Raw genomic sequence first — 21446 nt, 5'->3', positions numbered from 1 at the left:
CAGAAGAGGAGGCTCAGGGGAGACCTTCTTGCTCTCTCCAACTCCCTGAAGGGAGGTTGTAGCCAGCTGGGGTTTGGTCTCTTCTCCCAGGCACCCAGCACCAGAACAAGAGGACACAGTCTCAAGCTGTGCCAGGGGAGGTTTAGGCTGGAGGTGAGGAAGAAATTCTTCCCAGCAAGAGAGATTGGCCATTGGGATGTGCTGCCCAGGGAGGTGGTGTCCCCAGCCCTGGAGGGGTTTAGGAAGAGCCTGGCTGAGGCACTTGGTGCCATGGTTGAGTTGATCAGATGGTGCTGGGTGAGAGGTTGGACTGGATGATCTCTGAGGTCTTTTCCAGCCTGGTTAATTCTGTGTTCTGTAACAGACAGGAGAGACCACAGTGTGTGTGCCACCCTCCGTGGGCATCCAGACAGCAGCAGAGGAAACCTAGTGGCACCAAGTGGCACCTCCCTGGGAATCCAGTGTGGGGTTGAACAGATTGAAACTCCAAAAGGCAAATCAAAGGCAAATCAGCAGCAAAGGTGGTGATCAGAGTCATCTTCTTCAGCCACCTCAACCCTCTGGTTGTAAACATCAAGCCTTCGGGTTTGCACTCTGCAAGGAGAAGGAGAAACGAGAGAGAATGAGGCTGGTGTGCACCTACAGAGGGGGACAGTTGTGCACCTCTACATGGGGCTGTGAAGATGCTGAGGGGCCTACAGCACCCCTGTGAGGAGGAAAGGCTGAGAGCCCTGGGGCTGTTGAGCCTGCAGAAGAGCAGCCCCAGAGGGGAGCTCAGCAATGCTCAGCAAGAGATAAAGGAGCTGTGGAACCCAGGAGGTTCCATCTGAACAGGAGGAGAAAGTTGTTTGTTGTGAGGTGCTGGAGGCCTGGAGCAGGCTGCCCAGAGAGGTTGTGGAGTCTCCTTGTGTGGAGAGCTCCCAAAGCCAGCTGGGCATTGTGCTGCTGGGCAAGCTGCTGTGGCTGCCCTGCTTTAGAGTGGATGATCTCCAGAGGCCCCTTCCAGGCCCCAGCATGCTGGGATTGGGGGATTCAGGTTTCAGACTGGTGCTTCTCTTGAAGCCCTTCAGCATATTCCAACCCCCTCTAAACCTGCACTGTGAGGAACCTGAAGGACACACTAAGCACTTGAAGGTCTTGCGTGAGCCTCCCCTCCAGCCTGAGCCTGGCACCCAGCCACCAGGGACATCCCACCTGCTGCATGCAGATCTAGGAGGGCAGATTTAGACTGGAGATTAGGAAGGAATTCTTTCCAGTGAGGGTGGTGAGACACTGGAAGAGGTTGCCCAGGGAGGCTCTTCCCTGGAGGTGTTCAAGGCCAGGCTGGATGAGGCCTTGAGCAACCTCTGCTAGTAGGAGGCGTCCCTGCCCGTGGCAAGGGGTTGGAGCTAGAGGATCTTTAAGGTCTCTCCCAACCCAAACCACTCTATGAATCTATGTCACCTCAAAGGGTGACTCAGGACTCTAAACCTGGTGATAAAGCTTTGAAGCCCTGAGCAAGGCAGGCTCAGGAGCAGCTGAGCGCTGAGGCAAGAGGCAGTCCGAGACCGCTTAAAGAGCAAGGCAGAGGAGCAGAGAGGAAATGACTCCTGGGTAACCACAACCCCCTCACCACAGCTTCCAGAGCTTGCTCCAGGTCTTCCAGTAAATCTTCTTCGTCTTCCAAACCCACTGACAAGCGAATTAAAGTGTCACTGATTCCAAGAACCTCTCTGTCTTCTCTGGGCACCGAGGCGTGAGTCATGATGGCTCTGCAAGGGGGGCAGAGGAAGAAACACCCAGCAAAATACAGCCCAGCAGCAAAGCCTTCGATGCTGGCAAGAAGTTTTGGCTTTCAACATTAAAGAGCAGACAACCTGCTCTGCTGCCAGCATCTCCTGCAGCTCCAGGGAGCCCGGACACGGCTTGTGTACCACCTGCTGGCCGACTCGCAGATGGAAGGCAGCTGCTGCTGGCAACAGGGCCGAGGGCTGGGCCCTGCCCTGGGCTCACAGCAGCAGCCTGCAGCACTCCAGCCTCGGGGCAACGTGCCTGGAAACTGCCCAGCAGCAAAATACCTGAGGAGTGATGGCTGGCAGGAGCTTCAGGTGAGCCAGGGTGTGCCCAGGTGGCCAAGCCCCTGGCTTGGGGCAGCAACAGTGTGGCCAGCAGGAGCAGGGCTGGGACTGTTCCCCCTGCACTCAGCACTGGTGAGGCCACCCCTTAAATTCTGGGATCAGTTTTGGGCCCCTCTCTCCAAAAAGGACATTGAGGGGCTGGAGCTAAGTCCAGAGAAGGGCAATGAAGCTGGTGAAGGGTCTGGAGAAAAGGTCTGGCAGGGAGCAGCTGAGGGCACTGGGGGTGTTCAGCCTGGAGAAAAGGAAGCTGAGGGCTTCTGGCTCTCTACAGCTCCCTGAGAGGAGGTTGGAGCCAGGGAGGGGTTGGTCTCTTCTCAAACAGAACAAGTGAGAGGAAATGGCCTCAAGTTGCCCCAGAGGAGGTTTGGGTTGAATATGAAGAACAACTTCTTCCCCTTGAGGTTTGCCAGGTCCTGGCCAAGTCTGCCCAGGGCAATGGTGGGGTCCTTATTCCTCAAGGGGTTTTGAAGCTGTGCAGAAGTGGTGCTGAGGGCCATGGTTTAGAGGTGCCCTGGCAGTGCTGGGTTCATGGTTGGACTCATCTCCAACCAGAACCATTCTGTGGTTCCCTGATTCTTTCAGTTACTGTCAGTTTAGGAAGGGCAGACAAGTCAGTCACTTGCATCTCCCAGGTTTTCAGCACTTCTGAGCTACAAATGATGAAGTGGATGCTGAAAAAGTGGCCCTGCAGGAGGAGAAAAGCCTTCTCCACCTCCTTCTACATGCTGGATACTGAGTCTCCTTCTCAGGAGAGCTTCCAAAGCCAGCTGGGCATTGCAATCCTGGGCAAGCTGCTGTGGGTGCCCTGCTTTAGCAGGGAGGGGTTGGACTGGGTGATCTGGGCTGCCCAGGGAGGTGGTGGAGTCCCCATCCCTGGAGGAAAGATATTGAGCTGCTGGAAGGTGTCCAGAGAAGGGCAACGAAGCTGGGGAGGGGTCTGGAGCACAGCCCTGGGAGGAGAGGCTGAGGGAGCTGGGGTTGCTTAGCCTGCAGAAGAGGAGGCTCAGGGGAGACCTTCTTGCTCTCTCCAACTCCCTGAAGGGAGGCTGTAGCCAGGTGGGGGTTGGTCTCTTCTGCCAGGCAAGCAGCAGCAGAACAAGAGGACACAGTCTCAAGCTGTGCCAGGGGAGGTTCAGGTTGGAGGTGAGGAAGAAATTCTTCCCAGCAAGAGAGATTGGCCACTGGGATGTGCTGCCCAGGGAGGTGGTGGAGTCCCCATCCCTGTTTGTGTTTAGGAAGAGCCTGGCTGAGGCACTTGGAGCCAGGGTTGAGTTGCTTAGATGGTGCTGGGTGAGAGGTTGGACTCGATGACCTCAAAGGTCTTTTCCAACCTGGTTAATTCTATCCTGTTCTATCTCCAGAGGTCCCTCCCCACTCCTGCCATGGTGGGACTGTGTGAGAAGCCTGCTGGCTGCCCTGCAGCTCTGTGAGGCTGTGGGGATGGAGGATGACTTACGGGTGCTCCGCGAGGCTTTCGTAGCCGCCCAGGCTCTCCGCCAGCGCAAAAACCTGCAGGGGGGAAAGAAACAGAGCTGAGCTGCCAGCGAGGCTGGGAATGCCTGCAATGAACTTCAGGGGGGCTCTCAGTGCTCAGAAAGAGACTTCAGGAACAGGGTAGCTTCAGGGCTTTCTTCTCAAAGTACTGCCAAGGCAGCAGCAGGGCAAGGACAGAAGGGAACGGCCTTTTACAGGGGCTTGTAGTGCTAGGACCGAGGGCAGTGGCTTTGAGCTGGGAGAGGAGAGGTTGAGGCTGGAGGTTAGGAAGAAATTCATTCTAGTGAGGCTGGTGAGACACTGGCACAGGTTGCCCAGGGAGGCTGTGGATGCCCCCTCCCTGGAGGTGTTCAAAGCCAGAATGGAAGAGGCCTTGAGCAGCCTGCTCTAGTGGGAGATGTCCCTGCCCATGGCAGGGGGGTTGCAACTGGATGACCTTGAAGGTCCCTTCCAGCTCAAAGCATTCCATGATTCTGTGAATCTATGAAAGTGAGGAGCAGGCTCTGCTTTGGTGCCTCCAGTTTCCATTTTGCTCAGAGGAAGATGAGAGCAGGCTGCCTGAACAAAGGCTCAGCTAAGAGCTGAGGGATCACATCCTGTCTTCACATCCCCTTCCTTCCACAGCACCCATCGCTGCTCACATCTACCTCTTGTGCTTCTCACAGAATTCCAAGGGGCCTTTCAAGGTCATCCAGTCCAACCCCCTCCCTGTAGTCAGCAGGGACATCCCCACCTAGAGCAGCTTGATCAGAGCCCAAACACCCTGACCTGCACTGGTTCCAGGGATGAGGCACCTACCAGCTCTCGGGGCAACCTGGACCAGGGTCTCACGCCCCTGCGGTGAGCCAGGTAGGGGGCAGGCTCTTGTTGCAAGAAACAAGTGACAGAACAAGAGGAAAGAGCCTCAAGTTGCACCAGGGGAGGTTTAGGTTGGACATAAGGAACAGTTTCTTTCCTGCAGGAGTGGTCAGGCACTGGCACAGGCTGCCCAGGGAGGTGGTGGAGTCTCCATCCCTGGAGGTGTTCAAGCAAAGTGTGGCCATGGCACTTTGGGACATGGTTTAGTGGCCATGGTGGTGCTGGGTGGATGGTTGGACTCAAGGACCTTGGAGGTCTTTCCCAATGCATTCTGTGATGCTATGGAATCCTGGGGGTGCTTGTGCAGAAGCCTGCAGGTCCTTTGTTTGCAGTGATGGATGCCCTACACCCTGCTATGTAAACAATCACTTCCAAGGAGCTGAGGCATCTTCTTCTCCCCTCTCATTAGCCTCCATTTGCAAATCATCTGTTATTTAGAGATGGCTGCACCCCAAAGCCTTCAGGAGCTCTGCAAGTAGAGAAGGACTCTCCCCCACCCTATGAAAAGCCAGGTCCTTCTATAATCACTCTCAGAGCAGGCTGTATTTACCACCAGAGTCATAGAAGCATGGAGTCACAGAAGCATGGAGTCACAGAAGCATGGAGTCACAGAAGCATGGAATCAAGCAGGTTGGAAGACACCTCCAAGATCACCCAGTCCAACCTATCACCCAGCCCTATCCAATCAACCAGACCATGGCACCAAGTGCCTCAGCCAGGCTCTTCTTGAACACCCCCAGGGATGGGGACTCCACCACCTGCCTGGGCAGCACATCCCAATGGCCAATCTCTCTCTCTGTGAAGAACTTTCTCCTCAGCTCCAGCCTGAACTTCCCCTGGCACAGCTTGAGACTGTGTCCTCTTGTTCTCAAAAGACTAGGGGAATCTCTGGTGCTTCCTCCTGCTTTTGGCATCATTTCATTGACTCCAAGCACAGAGCTGCTCTGCCAGTGTCCAGAACTCGTGCTTGGAGGCATTCCAGGGGAAGGAGTGGGAGATACCCAGAGGCTCTTCAGCTCTGTCCAGTGGGAACCACTGCCTTTTGGGTGGGCATGAGTATTATTATGGGAGACAACTGGCTGTGAGAGCCCCTGCTGCAGCTGGGGCTTGGACTGGATGATCTCCAGAGGTCCCTTCCTCTCTCTCTCTGGGAAGAACTTCTTCCTAACCACTTTACCTTTAAGTTCCTGAGGAAGGCAGAAGCATGCTCCAGACCTCCTTTGATGTAAAAGGTCACCATCCCAGGACAGCCAGTGCACTGCCTCTTGATGAGCTCATGCTGGGGGTGTGAAGGCAAACCTGGAACAGCCAGCAAGAGCTTTAATTGCCCTCACTCAGCTCAAAGAGCAAAGCACCCTCAGCTAGCCGGAGGCGGCCTGCTCACGGCCGTGGCGGACACCTCACGGGGCAGTCACAGAGGGAAGGCTGCATCAGCAACAGGGAGCAGCCAGGCCCAAGCCTCCAAGAGGTCAGCAGCTCCGAAGGCTGGGCAACCTACCTGGGAAAATGACCTTCTCCACCCGGGGATGTGCCTGCAGGAAGCGAGCCACGGCCAGCGCGTTGCGGAAGTGCTGCCGCATCCGCACCGCCAGGGTCTTCAGGCCACGGTTGCAGAGGTAGCAGTCGAAGGGAGAGGGAACAGCTCCAAGAGCTATGGCAGGTGAAAGAAAAACTCCACCAAAATCCACCCCCCACACAAAAACAAACAAGGAATCAAAGATCTACTTGAACCAAAACCCCACTGAGAAGAACGTTGCAGCCTCAGCCGAGCCGCAGGAGGGAGAAGAGACAGGGCAAGAGGGAATGGGGTGGGGTGGGATGGGATGGGATGGGATGGGATGGGATGGGATGGGATGGGATGGGATGGGATGGAATAGAATTAACCAGGTTGAGAAAGACCTCAGAGATCATCCAGTCCAACCTCTCACCCAACACCATCTGATCAACTCAACCATGGCACCAAGTGCCTCAGCCAGGCTCTTCCTAAACACCACCAGGGATGGGGACTCCACCACCCCCCTGGGCAGCACATTCCCATGGCCAGTCTCTCTTGCTGGGAAGAACCAGAGCCAGAGCTCTCCTACCCTGTAACAGATGGACCTTCAACTCCTGCCCCCAGCTTGGTGTCACCTGCAAACTTACTGAGGATGGACTCAATCCCCTCCTCCAGATCACCAATCAAGATATTGAACAGGCTGGGGCCCAGCACTGATCCCTGGGGCACACCACTGGTGCCTGGCTGCCAGCTGGCTGTGGCACCATTCACCACCACTCTCTGGGCTCAGCCTCCAGCCAGTTCCTAACCCAGCTCAGAGTACTGCTGCCCAAGCCAGGGGCTGACAGCTTGGCCTCAGGTTGCACCTGGGGAGGTTTGGGTTGGACAGTAGAAGAAACTTCCTTCACTTAAAGGGTTTTCAAGCACTGAAACAGGCAGCCCAGGGAGGTAGCTGAATCCTCATCCCTGAAGGGGGTTTCAAAGAGGCAGAGTTGTGCTGCTGAGAGACATGGAAGAAATTCTTCCCAGCAAGAGAGATTGGCCATGGGAATGTGCTGCCCAGGGAGGTGGTGGAGTCCCCATCCCTGGAGGTGTTTAGGAAGGGCCTGGCTGAGGCACTTGGAGCCATGGTTGAGTTGATCAGATGGTGTTGGGTGAGAGGTTGGACTGGATGATCTCTGAGGTCTTTTCCAACCTGGTTAATTCTATTCTATTCCATTCCATTCCATTCCATTCCATTCCATTCCATTCCATTCTAAGGGTTAGCATCAGCCCTAGTAGTGTTAGGGAATGGTTGGACTGGATCTTAAAGGCCTTTTCCAACTGATATGTTTCCATGAAGCCTGGAGGTGCTCAAGAAACATCTGGCCATCTGGGCACATGGTTTAGTGGCCATGGTGGTGCTGGGTTGATGCTTGGACTCCATGACCTTGGAGGACTTTTCCAGCTGAAACAACTCCATGACTGCACAAAGCCAGCCTAGGACTGGTGAACATCAGAGGAGGGGTTTCAAGGTGCTTCCACCTGTGTCACTGCTTTCTCTCCACGTTTGGATGAGGCACTCAGTGCCATGGGTTAGTTGATCAGATGGTGTTGGGTGAGAGGCTGGACTTGATGATCTCCAAGGTCTCTTCCAACCTGGTTAATTCTGTATTTCAAAGCCTGAGCTACATCTCATGAGGTCTGTGGTGACAGGTTGGACTTGATGACCTTTGAGGTCTCTTCCAACCTGGGTGGTGATTCTGTGATCTCTGGATAGCTTCCATTTGTGCATGCAGCACCTGGGTCATGAGGAGCTGCTCTGTCTCAGTCTGACCCACTTCAAGGAGTTCCCCACACCAGCTACTTACAGTTTTGTAGGAACTTGAGCCTTTCATAGAGTTCCTCAGAGTTTACTGAAACAAGTCCCATGACAACATCACTATGGCCTACAGAAAAGCAAGGAGAAGATCAGAATCAGCTGCTCCATCTGCCCCAGGGTGCTGCCATTTTCTCACTCTTGGTACTAAGAGTCCCACTGTGGTGAGCATTGGGGTTCTCCTCAGTGCTACAGCACCAGGCTGCTGCCTCAGAAAGCCAGCCAGAGAATGCCCACTTCTACCTGCACCACCAGGGACATGTGGTGACAGCACAGCTACAGCCAGGTCAGCTTCAAGCCTGGGCTCTGAACACTCAGACTAAGGTCACTAAGCCAGCAAGGGGCCCTCATGGTCAAGAGGGCCACTGGTCTCCTGGGATGCATGAAGAAGAGTGTGGCCAGCAGGTGGAGGGAGGTTCTCCTCATCCTCTACTCTGTCCTAGTGAGGCCACAGGAGTCCTAGGGCCAGCTGTGGGCTCCCCAGTTCAAGAGAGGCAGGGAACTACTGCAGAGAAGGCTCTGTGGATGTGCTTTTGGGCAGGCTCCAGCACAGCTGCATGAAACCTCCTTTGAGCCTCAGCATCATTTCTAGCAGCTGCCTTCCACTGAAGCCACAGCCTTTGCTGAAGTCAAAGCAAGCTTGGCTAGAAGCACCTCGAGGGTCTGTCAGCTGGAGCCCCAGGCTTACCATTCATGTACTTGGTTGCAGAGTACATACAGATGTCAGCCCCCAGAGACAAAGGACGCTGCAAGGGAATGAGAATCTTGAGTCAGACCAAAGCTCCTGAGCACTCTGGGTCATAAGAAGCTGGAGGGAAAGGCTGTGACCAAGCCCTGAGACAGCAACAGCTGGGGACACTAACAAACCCCACCAAAATATAAAGCTGAGCTCCTAAAACCACACAGACCTGAGCATGAAGGAACAAGCCCTGCACCAGCACAGTGAGAAGCTGACCTGCTGCAAAGCAGCTCCACAGGGAAGGACATGGGAGAGCTGCTGGGCAAGAAGCTCACCATGAGCCAGCAATGTGTCCTAGGGGCCAAAAAAGCCAAAGGAATCCTCAGGCCAAGAAGATGACTGTGGCCAGCAGCTCAAAGGAGGTTCTCTTCCCCTTCAACTCTGCCTTTCTAGGCCACAGCTGGAGCCCTGAGTCCAGGTCTGGGCTCCCCAGTTCAAGAGAGACAGGGAACTGCTGGAGAGAGTCCAGGGGAGGCTCCAAAGATGCTGAGGGGCCTGGAGCAGCTCTGTGAGGAGCAAAGGCTGAGAGCCCTGGGGCTGAGAGCCTGGAGAAGAGCAGCCCTAGAGGGGATCTGATCAGTGCACAGCAAGAGCTAAAGGAGCTGTGGGGAGCAAGAGGCTGGGGCCAGACTCTGCTCAGTGGTGCCCAGCCACAGGACAAGGGGCAAGGGGCACAACCTAAACAGGAGGAGAAACTTGTTTATTGTGAGGGTGCTGGAGCCCTGGAGCAGGCTGTCCAGAGGGGTTGTGGATTCCCCTTGTGTGGAGAGCTTCTGAACCCAGCTGGGCATTGTGCTGCTGGGCAAGCTGCTGTGGCTGCCCTGCTTTAGCAGGGGGTTGGACTGGGTGATCTCCAGAGGTCACTTCCAGCCCCCAGCACTCTGGGATTTGGGGATCCTGTGGTGGGAAATGCATCCATGTGAGAGTTGGTGACACTGGACTGAAGGACCAACAGAAGGCCTGAAGAAACTGCAAAGGCTGTTTGGGTTGGGGGTTTTGTGCCAGGTTGCTCTTCCCTAACCTCCAACCTTTGTCCCTTGAAGCCTTTTAAGGTGAGGCAGCCTGAGAAGCTGATGGCCCAGGAGTAATGAACAACACATTTTGTGTAACCAGTCACTAAGGAAAGGACTTTGCACATGATAAAAACTTTAATTATAAAGCCTAAGGAGCATCACGGTGGTAAAAGGTAATAAATCAAACAGACTTGGAGCAGAATCAGAGAATTGTCAGGGCTGGAAGGGACCTCAAGGCTCAGCCAGTCCCAACCCCCTGCCATGGCCAGGGACACCTCACACCACAGCAGGTTGCTCACAGCCACCTCCAGCCTGGCTGCAAACACCTCCAGGCAGGAGGCTTCCACCACCTCCCTGGGCAACCTGTGCCAGGCTCTCACCACCCTCCTGGGGAACAACTTCTTCCTCACATCCAATCTCAATCTCCCCACTTCTTAAGGTGTTTAAGAAGAGCCTGGCTGGGGCACTTGGTGCCATGGTTTAGTTGATCAGATGGTGCTGGGTGAGGGGTTGGACTTGGTGATCTCCAAGGTCTTTTCCAGCCTGGTTTATTTTGTGTTCAGTATCACTGTTTATTCTATTCTATTCTAATTCCATTCCATTCCATGCTATCCTATTCTATTCCATGCTATCCTATTCTATCCTATTCCATCCTATTCCATTCTATCCTATTCCATTCTATTCCATTCCATTCTATTCCATTCCATTCCATCCTATTCCATTCCACCCTATTCCATTCCACCCTATTCCATTCTATCCTATTCCATTCTATCCTATTCCATTCCATTCCATCCTATTCCATCCTATTCCATTCCATCCTATTCCATTCCATCCTATTCCATCCTATTCCATTCCATCCTATTCCATTCTATTCCATTCAATCCTATTCCATTCCATCCTATTCCATTCTATCCTATTCCATTCTATTCCATTCCATTCTACCCTATTCCATTCCATCCTATTCCATTCCATCCTATTCCATCCTATTCCATTCCATCCTATTCCATTCTATTCCATTCAATCCTATTCCATTCCATCCTATTCCATTCCATTCTCATCCAGCCTGGCCTTGAACACCTCAAGGATCTCCACAAGGAAGCTCCCTGGGCAGCCTGTTCCTGCCTCTCACCATCCTCACCTTCCAGAACCTCTCCCCGATGCCCTGTCCACATCTCCCCTCAAGCCTCCAGCTCCTCCCTGCATTGTCAAAAGGACCCTTTGACTTCCCTGAGGTGCAGAGAGAACTGCACACAAAGCACCAGCTTACCTGGAAATAGGCAGACATGAAAGTGTTGTCCACCACCAGCAGAACATCTTTGTGCTTGTGGACTACCTCTGCGCAGGCCTCGATGTCGATGACCTTCAGCATGGGGTTGGTTGGGGTCTCAATCCAAACCAGCTGCAGAAACACAGCAAGGCAGAGGCCATCAAACACAACCTCCTCGAGGGTCAGCTTCTCAGGAAGGTTTGCAGGGGGGGGGGGGAAGGAAATGAGTCCCCAGTAGGGGGGGAATGAGAGTCCCCAGTGAAGCAAGGCAAACATACCAGGGGGGAGGTAATGCTCTGCACACAAGCAGCTGATACCTGGCAAGAACAGCAGAGCTGTGGATGTGCATCACCCCTGAGGAAGGGCCTGACACAGCCAGGAGAAAGGCTGCATGCCCACAAGTCCCTAAGGCTTCTATAGCTGAGTTAGCTTCCCCTAGAGCAGGCCTGGGACAGAGTGGCTGGAAAGCACCAGCTGGAAGAGGACATAGCAGCCACTGGAAGAGGACATGGCAGCCACTGGAAGATGTCCCAGCCTGTGCCACTGGAAGATGCCCCAGCCTGTGCCCAACAAGGCCACCAGCACCCTGGCTTGGGGCAGCAATAGTGTGGCCAGCAGGAGCAGGGCAGGGATTGTTCCCCTGGCCTGGGCACTGGTGAGGCCACATCTCATATCCTGGGCTCAGTTTTGGGCCCCTCACTCCAAGAAGGACATGGAGGGCCTGGAGTGGTCCAGAGAAGGGCAACAAAGCTGGGGAGGGGTCTGGAGAACAGGGCTGGGGAGGAGCAGCTGAGGGAGCTGGGGGTGTTCAGCCTGGAGAAGAGGAGGCTGAGGGGAGACCTTCTGGCTCTCTACAGCTCCCCAAAAGGAGGTTGGAGGCCAGTGGTGGGGTTGGCCTCTTCTCCCAAGGAACAAGTGACAGGACAAGAGGAAATGGTCCCAAGTTGCCCTGAGGGAGGTTTAGGTTGGACATCAGGAACAATTTCTTTCCCAAGGGGGTTGTCAAGGCCTGGCCCAGGCTGCCCAGGGCAGGCATGGAGTCCCCATCTCATCCCTGGAGGGGTTTCAAAGCCATGGGGATGTGGTGCTGAGGGTTTAGTGGTGCCCTGGCAGTGCTGGGTTCATGGTTGGACTCCATGATGTTAAAGGCCTCTTCCAACCAAAATGATTCCATGATTCCATGTGCCAGAGCCATGAAGCACCTCCTGCTTCCACCCTGCTGCTCCCTCTTCTGTGTCTTCTCTTTTCCCTCCTCCCTCTCCCCCTCCATGGTGCTTTCTTGCCCTTTCAACAATGCTTTCAGTGAGGCACCACAACCATTACAGAATAATTGACCAGACTGGAAAAGACCTCAGAGGTCATCAAGTCCAACCTCTCACCCAACACCATCTGATCAACTCAACCATGGCACCAAGTGCCTCAGCCAGGCCTTTCCAAACACCACCAGGGATGGGGACTCCAGCACCTCCCTGGGCAGCCACAAAGATACCATTGAATGACACTTATTAAGTAGCTTCAGGGATTCCCCACCTACAGCTTGGTGTCCCATACCTTGGTCTCAGGTGTAATGGCAGCTTCTAGGCACTTGGTTTGGGTGCAGTCCACAAAAACCACATTCAGCCCCATTTTCATGGCTACTTGCCTGAAGTACCTATTTGTGCCTGCAGAAAAAACCCCAAACAAAGCAGACCAGAAAAACCATGAGGAGATTAAAACTACAATTGAAAGCATGTCCTCAGCCTGCCTTCAGTGAGCTCCAGCCTCTGGTAGGCAGCCAGAGCCAGGAGGGGAGCTTTGTGGTCTACACCATCAACAAGACATCAGAACTGTTTTTACTTCTGCTGCCAGCCCAGAGCCAGCCCTCCCCTGGGCTGAGCCCCAGCAGCAGAGGCAGGGAGGGGATTCTGCTGCTCTGCTCTGCTGAGACCCCACCTGCAGTGCTGGGGCAGCTCTGGAGTGCTCAGCACAGACAGGGACCTGTTGGAGCAGGGCCAGAGGAGGCCACAGCAATGCTGGGAGGGCTGGAAGGGCTCTGCAGTGAAACCAGGCTGAGAGAGTTGGGGTTGTTCAGCCTGGAGAGGAGAAGGCTCCAGGGAGAGCTTCTGGTGGCCTTTCAGTGCTTCAAGAGGTTGAGCAGAAAGCTGGGGACAGAATTCTGAGCAGGGCCTGTGACAGGACAAGGTGGGGGATGGTGTGAACTCCAAGAGGGAGATTGAGACAGAGAAGGAAGAAATGTTTGACATGAGGCTCTGGTTTTGGCTGCCCAGAGAGCTGGGAGCTGCCCCATCCCTGGCACCACTGCAGGTCAGGCTGTCTGGGGCTCTGAGCAGCCTGCTCTAGCTGCAGCTGTCTCTGCTGACTGCAGTGGGGTTGGACTTGGATGACCTTTCAAGGTCCCTTTCAACCTAAACCCTGTTATGAATAGAAGTGGCCAGAAGGTGGTCACTAAATGAATAACTTACTGACCACCTGGCAACACTGCCTGGATTAAACATTAATTCATCAGCTCTTCTGCCAAGGTTACTCAGCTCCTCTCCCTTCTGCAGGGGAAGAGTTTCTAGGACACATGGGTGAAAAAGAGAATAAAACACACCAGATCCCAGAACCTCAGCATGGGAGGGGATGGAAGGGACCTCTGGAGATCATCCAGTCCAACCCCTGCTAAAGCAGGGCAGCCACAGCAGCTTGCCCAGCAGCACAATGCCCAGCTGGGGCTGGAAGCTCTCCACACCAGGAGACTCCACAGCCTCTCTGGGCAGCCTGCTCCAGGCCTCCAGCACCCTCACACCAAACAAGTTTCTCCTCCTGCTCAGATGGAACCTCCTGGGTTCCAGTCTGTGCCCATTGCCCCTTGGCCTGTCCCTGGGCACCACTGAGCAGAGTCTGGCCCCAGTCTCTTGCCCCCCACAGCTCCTTTAGCTCTTGCTGAGCATTGCTCAGCTGCCCTCTGGGGCTGCTCTTCTGCAGGCTCCCCAGCCCCAGGGCTCTCAGCCTTTGCTCCTCACAGAGCTGCTCCAGGCCCCTCAGCATCTTTGGAGCCTCCCCTGGAATTCCATCCAGCACTTCCCTGTCTCTCTTGAACTGGGGAGCCCAGAACTGGCCCCAGGACTCCAGCTGTGGCCTCCCTAGAGCAGAGTAGAGGTGGAGGAGAACTTCCCTTTCCCTGCTGCCCAAACTCTTCCTCATGCAACCCAGGAGACCATTTGCCTTCTTGGCCTCAAGGACACATTGCTGGCTCATGGGGGGCTTGTTGTCCTTCTCTGGGGAGCTGCTTTCCAGCAGACCACCCTCTCACTGCTGCATGGGGTTCTTCCTCCCATGCTACAGGACACCACACTTGCTCCTGTTGATCTCCATGAGGTTCCCTTCCCCCCAGCTCTCCTAGAAGTGGGCTGCAGCATCCCTGAGGCCTTGAAAAGCCATGGGCACAGCAGAGCCAAGCTGTGCTTTCAGGGAAGGTGGCAGAACTCTTGTCTGGAACAATCCAGAGCAGAAATGCTGGATGGAGAAGGGTCAAAGCTAGGGAAGGCAGAGCAGGAACACCATGGAGCTGGCAAGCTCTGCTGAGCTGGACTGCAGAAGACAGATCCTGCTCTGCAAGCCAACCTGGGGAAGGCTGTGCTGCTTTCCCCCCATTCCAGCATCCCTCACTAATTAGCTGCTCTTCCTTTTAACTTCCAGGTTGTGCTGCAGAACCTCCCAGGGTTTGAAGTCCCAACACCCCCCAGCCAGGCAGCTCTGTGCCCTCACACAGTCAAAAGCCTTCAAAGAGAACTGCAGGTCCTGCATGGGGACCTCAGGGGGCTGATGAGAATCACAGAGAGGTGCAGTTAGACTCATGGCATCACTAAGGCTAGAAAGGACCCCAGAGATCACTTCATGAAGCCCCAGGCCATGCTCCTGTGTCCCTTACCTCCATAGACATCATCCATGCAGATAATGGTGTCCCCTGACTTCAAGAGGTGAGTGATGTTCAAAGTAGCAGCCAAGCCAGAGGCAAAAGCTAAACCTGAAAGAGAAAAATGTCAACTGCAGACAATTTGAATGGGATCCAGCCCTGCCAGCTTTGCCTTCCCCTTCCTGCTCTGTCACTCCCCTGAGTCCTACCTCACTCTAAGTTGGTTCAGTGAAAGCAGCAGGCTGATTTTACATGGAGTGGAGCCCAGGAGGAACACCAAGAGCTGCTGCCTGGCTCCTGCTCCCCACCTCACAGGGTCATGGAACTGTTCTGGTCAGGAAAGACCAAAGCTCAGATCATTGAGCCCAACCATCCTCTAACTTAGAATCATAGACTTGTCAGGGTTGGAAGGGACCTCAGCCAGTTCCAACCCCCCTGCCATGGCCAGGGACACCTCACACCACAGCAGGTTGCTCACAGCCACCTCCAGCCTGGCTGCAAACACCTCCAGGGCTGGGGCACTTGGTGCCATGGTTTAGTTGATCAGATGGTGTTGGGAGAGAGGTTGGACTCAGTGGTCTCAAAGGTCTTTTCCAACCTGGTTTATTCTATTCTATTCTATTCCATTCTATTCTATTCTATTCTATTCCATTCTATTCTATTCTATCCTATCCTATCCTATCCTATTCTATTCTATTCCACTCCTATTCCATTCCATTCCACTCCATTCTGTTGCATAACTGCTGCTGCTGGCTCAGTGTCCTTGCTCCCCATGTCCCACCCACTGCAGACACCCAGGGGACAGCCCTGGTGACATTTGGCTTGAGGAACACATTCATGGCTTACAGTATTTGGCTCCATCCAGTGCTGCCACAGCCTTCTCCAGGCAGTTCCTGGTAGGGTTCCCACTCCTGCTGTATTCATAACCCTGTGGGGAAAAGCAAGAAACAAAGACAGCTTCAGAGAGAGCACCAAGAGAGCTGTGTCCCAGAACAGGCAGCTCCAAAACCCCAGGGTACTCATCCACCTCAGCTGGGTTAGGAACTGGCTGGGGGACAGAGCCCAGAGAGTGGTGGTGAATGGTGCCACAGCCAGCTGGCAGCCAGGCACCAGTGGTGTGCCCCAGGGAGCAGTGCTGGGCCCCAGCCTGTTCAGTATCTGTATTGATGATCTGGAGGAGGGGATGGAGTCCAGCATCAGTAAATGTGCAGATGACAGCAAGCTGGGGGCAGGAGTTGATCTGTTAGAGGGTAGAGAGGCTCTGCAGAGGGACCTTGCCAGGCTGGGCAGATGGGCAGAGGCCAACAGGATGGCATTCAACAAGTCCAAGTGCTGGGTGCTGCACTTTGGCCACAACCCCAGGCAGTGCTACAGGCTGGGGGCAGAGTGGCTGAGAGCAGCCAGGCAGAGAGGGACCTGGGGGTACTGGTTGGTAGCAGCTGAACAGGAGCCAGCAGTGTGCCCAGGGGGCCAAGAAGGCCAAGGGCATCCTGGCCTGCAGCAGGAACAGTGTGGCCAGCAGGAGCAGGGAAGTCATTCTGCCCTGTGCTCAGCACTGCTTAGGCCACACCTGGAGTCCTGTGTCCAGCTCTGGGCTCCTCAGCTTAAGAAAGATGTTGAGCTGCTGGAAGGTGTCCAGAGAAGGGCAAGAAAGCTGGGGAGGGGTCTGGAGCACAGCCCTGGGGGGAGAGGCTGAGGGAGCTGGGGTTGCTTAGCCTGGAGAAGAGGAGGCTCAGGGGAGACCTTCTTGCTCTCTCCAACTCCCTGAAGGGAGGTTGGAGCCAGGTGGGGGTTGGTCTCTTCTCCCAGGCAAGCAGCACCAGAACAAGAGGACGCAGTCTCAAGCTGTGCCAGGGGAGGTTTAGGCTGGAGGTGAGGAAGAAATTCTTCCCAGCAAGAGAGATTGGCCATGGGGATGTGCTGCCCAGGGAGGTGGTGGAGTCCCCATCCCTGGAGGTGTTTAGGAAGAGCCTGGCTGAGGCACTTGGTGCCATGGTTGAGTTGGTGTTGTTGGGTGATAGGTTGCACTTGATGATCTCTGAGGTCTTTTCCAGCCTGGTTAATTCTATTCTATTCTATTCACCTCCTCCAGGAGCAGCTGGCTGGGGTCTTGGCTGTGTCAGGCTGCTGCACCCAACCTCCAAACTGGCATCCCCCAAGCTGAAAATGGCTTGCAGGGCTGTGCTGCTGGAACTATCAGGCTGTTAGTTATGTTCTCCTTCCTGGAGATCCACCTCTGGGCACTGCTGGAGAAAAGCTCTTGGGCTGACACAAGGTTATCCTGTCCCATCTCCAGGATGCTCTGCCTGAAAGATGCTTCAGGGCACCAGTTAGTGCCAAGCTGTGCCCATCAACAGGTCAAAAGCCTCCCTGGCATGCAAGCAAATCATGCTCCATGTGGCACTGCAAGGGCTTGTATGTGAACGCTGAGCCCCTCATGCGTGCAGGGCTGCACTCTGCAGAGACAGCCTGGCTAAGCATCCTGGGACCTGCTGCACTTCCAGGATTTCTGCTTAAGGACAGCTTCAGCAGAGTCAGGAATCCAGCAGCTGGCTCTCAAGAGAGCTCCCAAGCTAGCAAGTGGCCATCAGCACCTGAATACAGCAGCCTGGGACTCCTCCTTCTGGTGTCTTCTCAACAGTCACAATTTCAGTCCCTTGCAAGTGATTTTAGGTGGAATGAAAGATCATCACAAGGCAGGCTCCTGCTGCCCAACCAGCACAGCAGGATGGCCAGCCCTCCACTTTGGAACAAAGGCTGGATTAAGGGTTGCAAATCTGGGCTATTCCCCTCAGGCATGCATGGTGCTCAAGGCAAGCACTCCCAGCACTTCCTGAAGCACATCCACAACATACTTCCTACAATCCCAGCATGCTGGGGGTTGGATGTGACCTCTGGAGATCATCCAGCCCAACCCCCCTGCTCAAGCAGGGCAGCCACAGCAGCTTGCCCAGCAGCACAATGCCCAGCTGGCTTTGGAAGCTCTCCACACGAGGAGATTCCACAACCTCTCTGGGCAGCCTGCTCCAGGCCTCCAGCACCCTCACAAGGAAGAAATGTCTTCAGATGGAACCTCCTGGGTTCCAGTTTGTGCCCACTGCCCCTTGTCCTGTCCCTGGGCTCCACTGAGAAGAGTCTGGCCCCATTTTCTTCTCCCCACCCTTTAGCTCTTGCTGAGCACTGAGAAGATCCCTTCTCAGACTCCTCCTTCTAGTAAAGTGAAATTGACTCAGAGGACATCTACCTGGACTGGAAGAACAACTGAATCTGCTGCTTTTAAGAGCTGGGCACGTGAGGAAAGTCACTCTGCCTGTGCTCAGCACAAAGTGGTGTGACCACAACGGCTTCAAGAAGTCCCCTGTTGGATGGAACCCATCTGAGCAACCCCCGAACCTTAACGTGGTTAACAGCTTCCTGCAGCAAATGCCCATCCCATGAGTGCTGCTGGGTGGGCTCCTTCCAGCACCTTTCACCTTGGAAACCACCCTCAGTGTTCCTCCCAACCCATAATGGCCCAAAGCAGCTATTCTGGCAGGGAAAAGATGCTGGGTGAAGGAAGGGAAATGATTCCATGAGCTGCAAACTGGATCACACAGGCTCACAGGATGTCAGGGGTTGGAAGGGACCCAAAGAGATCATCCAGTCCAAGCCCCCTGCCAGAGCAGGACCATACAATCCAGCTCAGCTCACACAGGAGCACATCCAGATGGGGCTGGAAAGGCTCCAGAGAAGGAGACTCCACAACTTCTCTGGGCAGCCTGTGCCAGGGCTCTGTGAGCCTCACAGTAAAGAATTTCCTCCTTGTGTTGAGGTGGAGCCTCCTGTGCTGCAGCTTCCATCCACTGCTCCTTGTCCTGTCCCAGGGAGCAAGTGAGCAGAGCCTGTCCCCTCCCTCCTGACCCCCAGCCCTCAGCTATTGATAGACATTGATTAAATCCCCTCTCAGTCTTCTCTTCTCCAGACTAAAGAGCCCCAGGCCCCTCAGCCTCTCCTCCCCAGGCAGTGCTGCAGTCCCCTAAGCATCCTGGTAGCCTCCCCTGGAGCCTCTCCAGCAGATCCCTGTCCCTCCTGAGCTGGGGAGCCCAGAACTGAACACAGCACTCAAGATGAGGTCTCAGCAGGGCAGAGCAGAGGGGGAGGAGAACCTCCCTGGCTCTGCTGGACACACTCTTCTCAATGCCCCCCAGGATGCCCTTGTCCTCCTTGGCCCCCAGGGCACATTGGTGTCCCATGGATAAGTTGTGATCCACCAGCACTGCCAGGTGCCTCTCCACAGGGCTCTCTCCAGCAGATCCCCTCCCAGCCTGTCCTGCTGCAGGTTATTCTTCCTCCCCAGCTGCAGGACTCTGTACTGGGGACCTCATGGGGCCAGCTGTCTGCACGGACCCCCCTGGCCAGCCAGCACCGCCCAGGCTGAGCCTTACCGAGCCGGGCTATGAGCCCTCGCTGTGTCCCCATCCCTCAGCTCCCCGGTGAGGGCCAAGCCCAGATCGGGGTCCTGCCGGTGGCCCCCCCACTCACCGTATGCTGCCCTGGAGCCTTTTGCTTGAAGGTAGTGGAGAGGGAGAGGGGAGGCACAAGAGCACCCGATCGCCACTGCTCGGGCTCCTGCCCGACGTGGATGGCCTGGGTGGCAAAGTGCGGGAAGGGCGGCAGGAAGGACGGAACCCCACCACGCTCCATGGCCCCGGCTCCCCTCGCTGCCGGCAATGCCGCTGCCCGTGCCGGTGACGCGGGAACCGCCGCGGCGCCCCGCCCCGCCCCCAGCCACGTCACGCACGGCACCGCCCACCGCGGCGTCAATCACGGCCCAGCCCACAGCCCCTCCGCTCACGGCACCGCCCACCGCGGCGTCAATCACGGCCCAGCCCACAGCCCCTCCGCTCGCGGCACCGCCCACAGCGACGTCAATCACGGCCCAGCCCACAGCCCCTCCGCTCACGGCACCGCCCACCGCGGCGTCAATCACGGCACCGCCCCCAGCACGTCACGCCTCGCCCCGCCCACAGCCACGTCAATCACGGCCCAGCCCACAGCCCCTCCGCTCACGGCACCGCCCGCAGCGGCGTCAATCACGGCACCGCCCCCAGCACGTCACGCCTCGCCCCGCCCACAGCCACGTCAATCACGGCCCAGCCCACAGCCCCTCCGCTCGCGGCACCGCCCACAGCGGCGTCAATCACGGCACCGCCCCCAGCCACGTCGCGCCTCGCCCCGCCCACAGCCACGTCAATCACGGCCCAGCCCACAGCCCCTCCGCTCACGGCTCTGCCCGCAGCGACGTCACGCACGGCCCCGCCCACAGCGCCACGGACGGGAGGGAGGGGCCGGTCGGGGGCGTGGGTTTGGGATGGGACGGGGCCGGCTCTGCCCAGGGCTGTGGCTCTTTGGTCTTTGCAGGAGCTGGTCACTGCAGGCAGCCGAGGCTGTTCTGATTGTGTGCGGCTGCCTGTACCTGCTCGCTGCCCAGAAGCAGTGTCGAGACAGGCTGATCGGATTGCTTTTGTCCTGAGAACCACAGACTGCTTGGGGTGGGAAGGGACCTTTAAAGGCCATCTACTCCCACTCCCCGCAGTCAGCAGCGACATCTGCAGCTAGAGCAGGTTGCTCAGAGCCCTCTCAAGTCTTACCTTTAATACCTCCAGGAATGGGGACTCCACCACCTCAATGGGCGACCTGTTCCGGTGTTAACCACGCCATGAGGCTGGGCCAAGCCTTTCGCTGTTACACCACTCACCCGCTTGGGGGCGCCACTAGACTGCAGCGCGGCCGCTGCGCACCGCTGCGGCCGGGCGCGGGGCACCGCCTCTGCCTTGGTTCCTGCTCTTCGGCCCCGGAAGGGTGGCGTGACCGAGCCCGGGAGAGCGGCCGGCAGCAGGCGGGACAGAGGCAGCGTGGCTCGGGCTCTGCGAGCCGGCGTGGCCGCCTGGCAGTGCAGGAACCCGCCGTGCTGGCTACAGGAGGAACGCCAGGCGGCGGGGGACAGGGCGTCCGGGGAGCCCACCCGAGCTGTCCCCAGCGAACGGCTTCCTCCTGCCTCTGCACCTGAGCCCATCGGCGTGACCTCAGCCGAGACAGGCACAGTTAGGGACTCTCTGCTAATGCTCACATCTTGGAATCATAGAATCCTTAGGGTTGGAAGGGGGCTCAAGGCTCAGCCAGCTCCAACCCCCTGCCATGGCCAGGGACACCTCACACTACAGCAGGTTGCTCACAGCCACCTCCAGCCTGGCTGCAAACACCTCCAGGCAGGAGGCTGCCACCACCTCCCTGGGCAGCCTGTGCCAGGCTCTCACCACCCTCCTGGGGAACAACTTCTTCCTCACATCCAGTCTCAATCTCCCCATTTCTAGTTCTGCTCCATCCCCCCCAGTCCTATCACTCCCTGGCACCCTCAAAAGTCCCTCCCCAGCTTTCTTGTAGCTCCCTTTAGATAGTGGAAGGCCACAATAAGGTCTCCTTGGAGCCTTCTCCAGACTGAATAGCCCCAACTCCTTCTGTCCTCTTCTCTGCAGCCAGGGCAGAGGAGGCTATAGCATGATCCACTCTGATGAGACTACCTACAGTGCTGCAGTGCTGGGGCCAGCTCTGGAGTCCTCAGCACAGCACAGACCTGTTGGAGTGCTGGAAGCCCTCTGCTGGGAGGTCAGGCTGAGAGAGTTGGGGTTATTCAGCCTGGAGAAGAGAAGGCTCCAGGGAGACCTCCT

General features: G+C 56.1%; 1 protein-coding gene across 1 annotated transcript; it reads right to left on the bottom strand.

Moving 5' to 3' along the window:
• Nucleotides 1-573: 573 nt before the first annotated feature.
• Nucleotides 574-19446, bottom strand: CTH (cystathionine gamma-lyase). Its single transcript, XM_054165522.1, has 12 exons — nt 19261-19446; nt 15586-15667; nt 14755-14850; nt 12393-12502; nt 10842-10973; nt 8511-8568; nt 7815-7892; nt 5968-6120; nt 5647-5768; nt 3574-3626; nt 1613-1751; nt 574-594 (listed from the first exon to the last, which is right to left on the bottom strand). The coding sequence occupies exons 1-12, from the start codon at nt 19420-19422 to the stop codon at nt 574-576; spliced, it is 1206 nt and encodes a 401-aa protein (XP_054021497.1). The 5' UTR covers nt 19423-19446.
• Nucleotides 19447-21446: the final 2000 nt, after the last annotated feature.

This window comes from Dryobates pubescens, chromosome 11 (assembly GCF_014839835.1).
Source record: "Dryobates pubescens isolate bDryPub1 chromosome 11, bDryPub1.pri, whole genome shotgun sequence".
NCBI classification, from domain to species: domain Eukaryota; kingdom Metazoa; phylum Chordata; class Aves; order Piciformes; family Picidae; genus Dryobates; species Dryobates pubescens.
The sequence above is the reverse complement of the archived record's forward strand: the minus strand, read 5'-3'. Positions and strand labels throughout refer to the sequence as shown.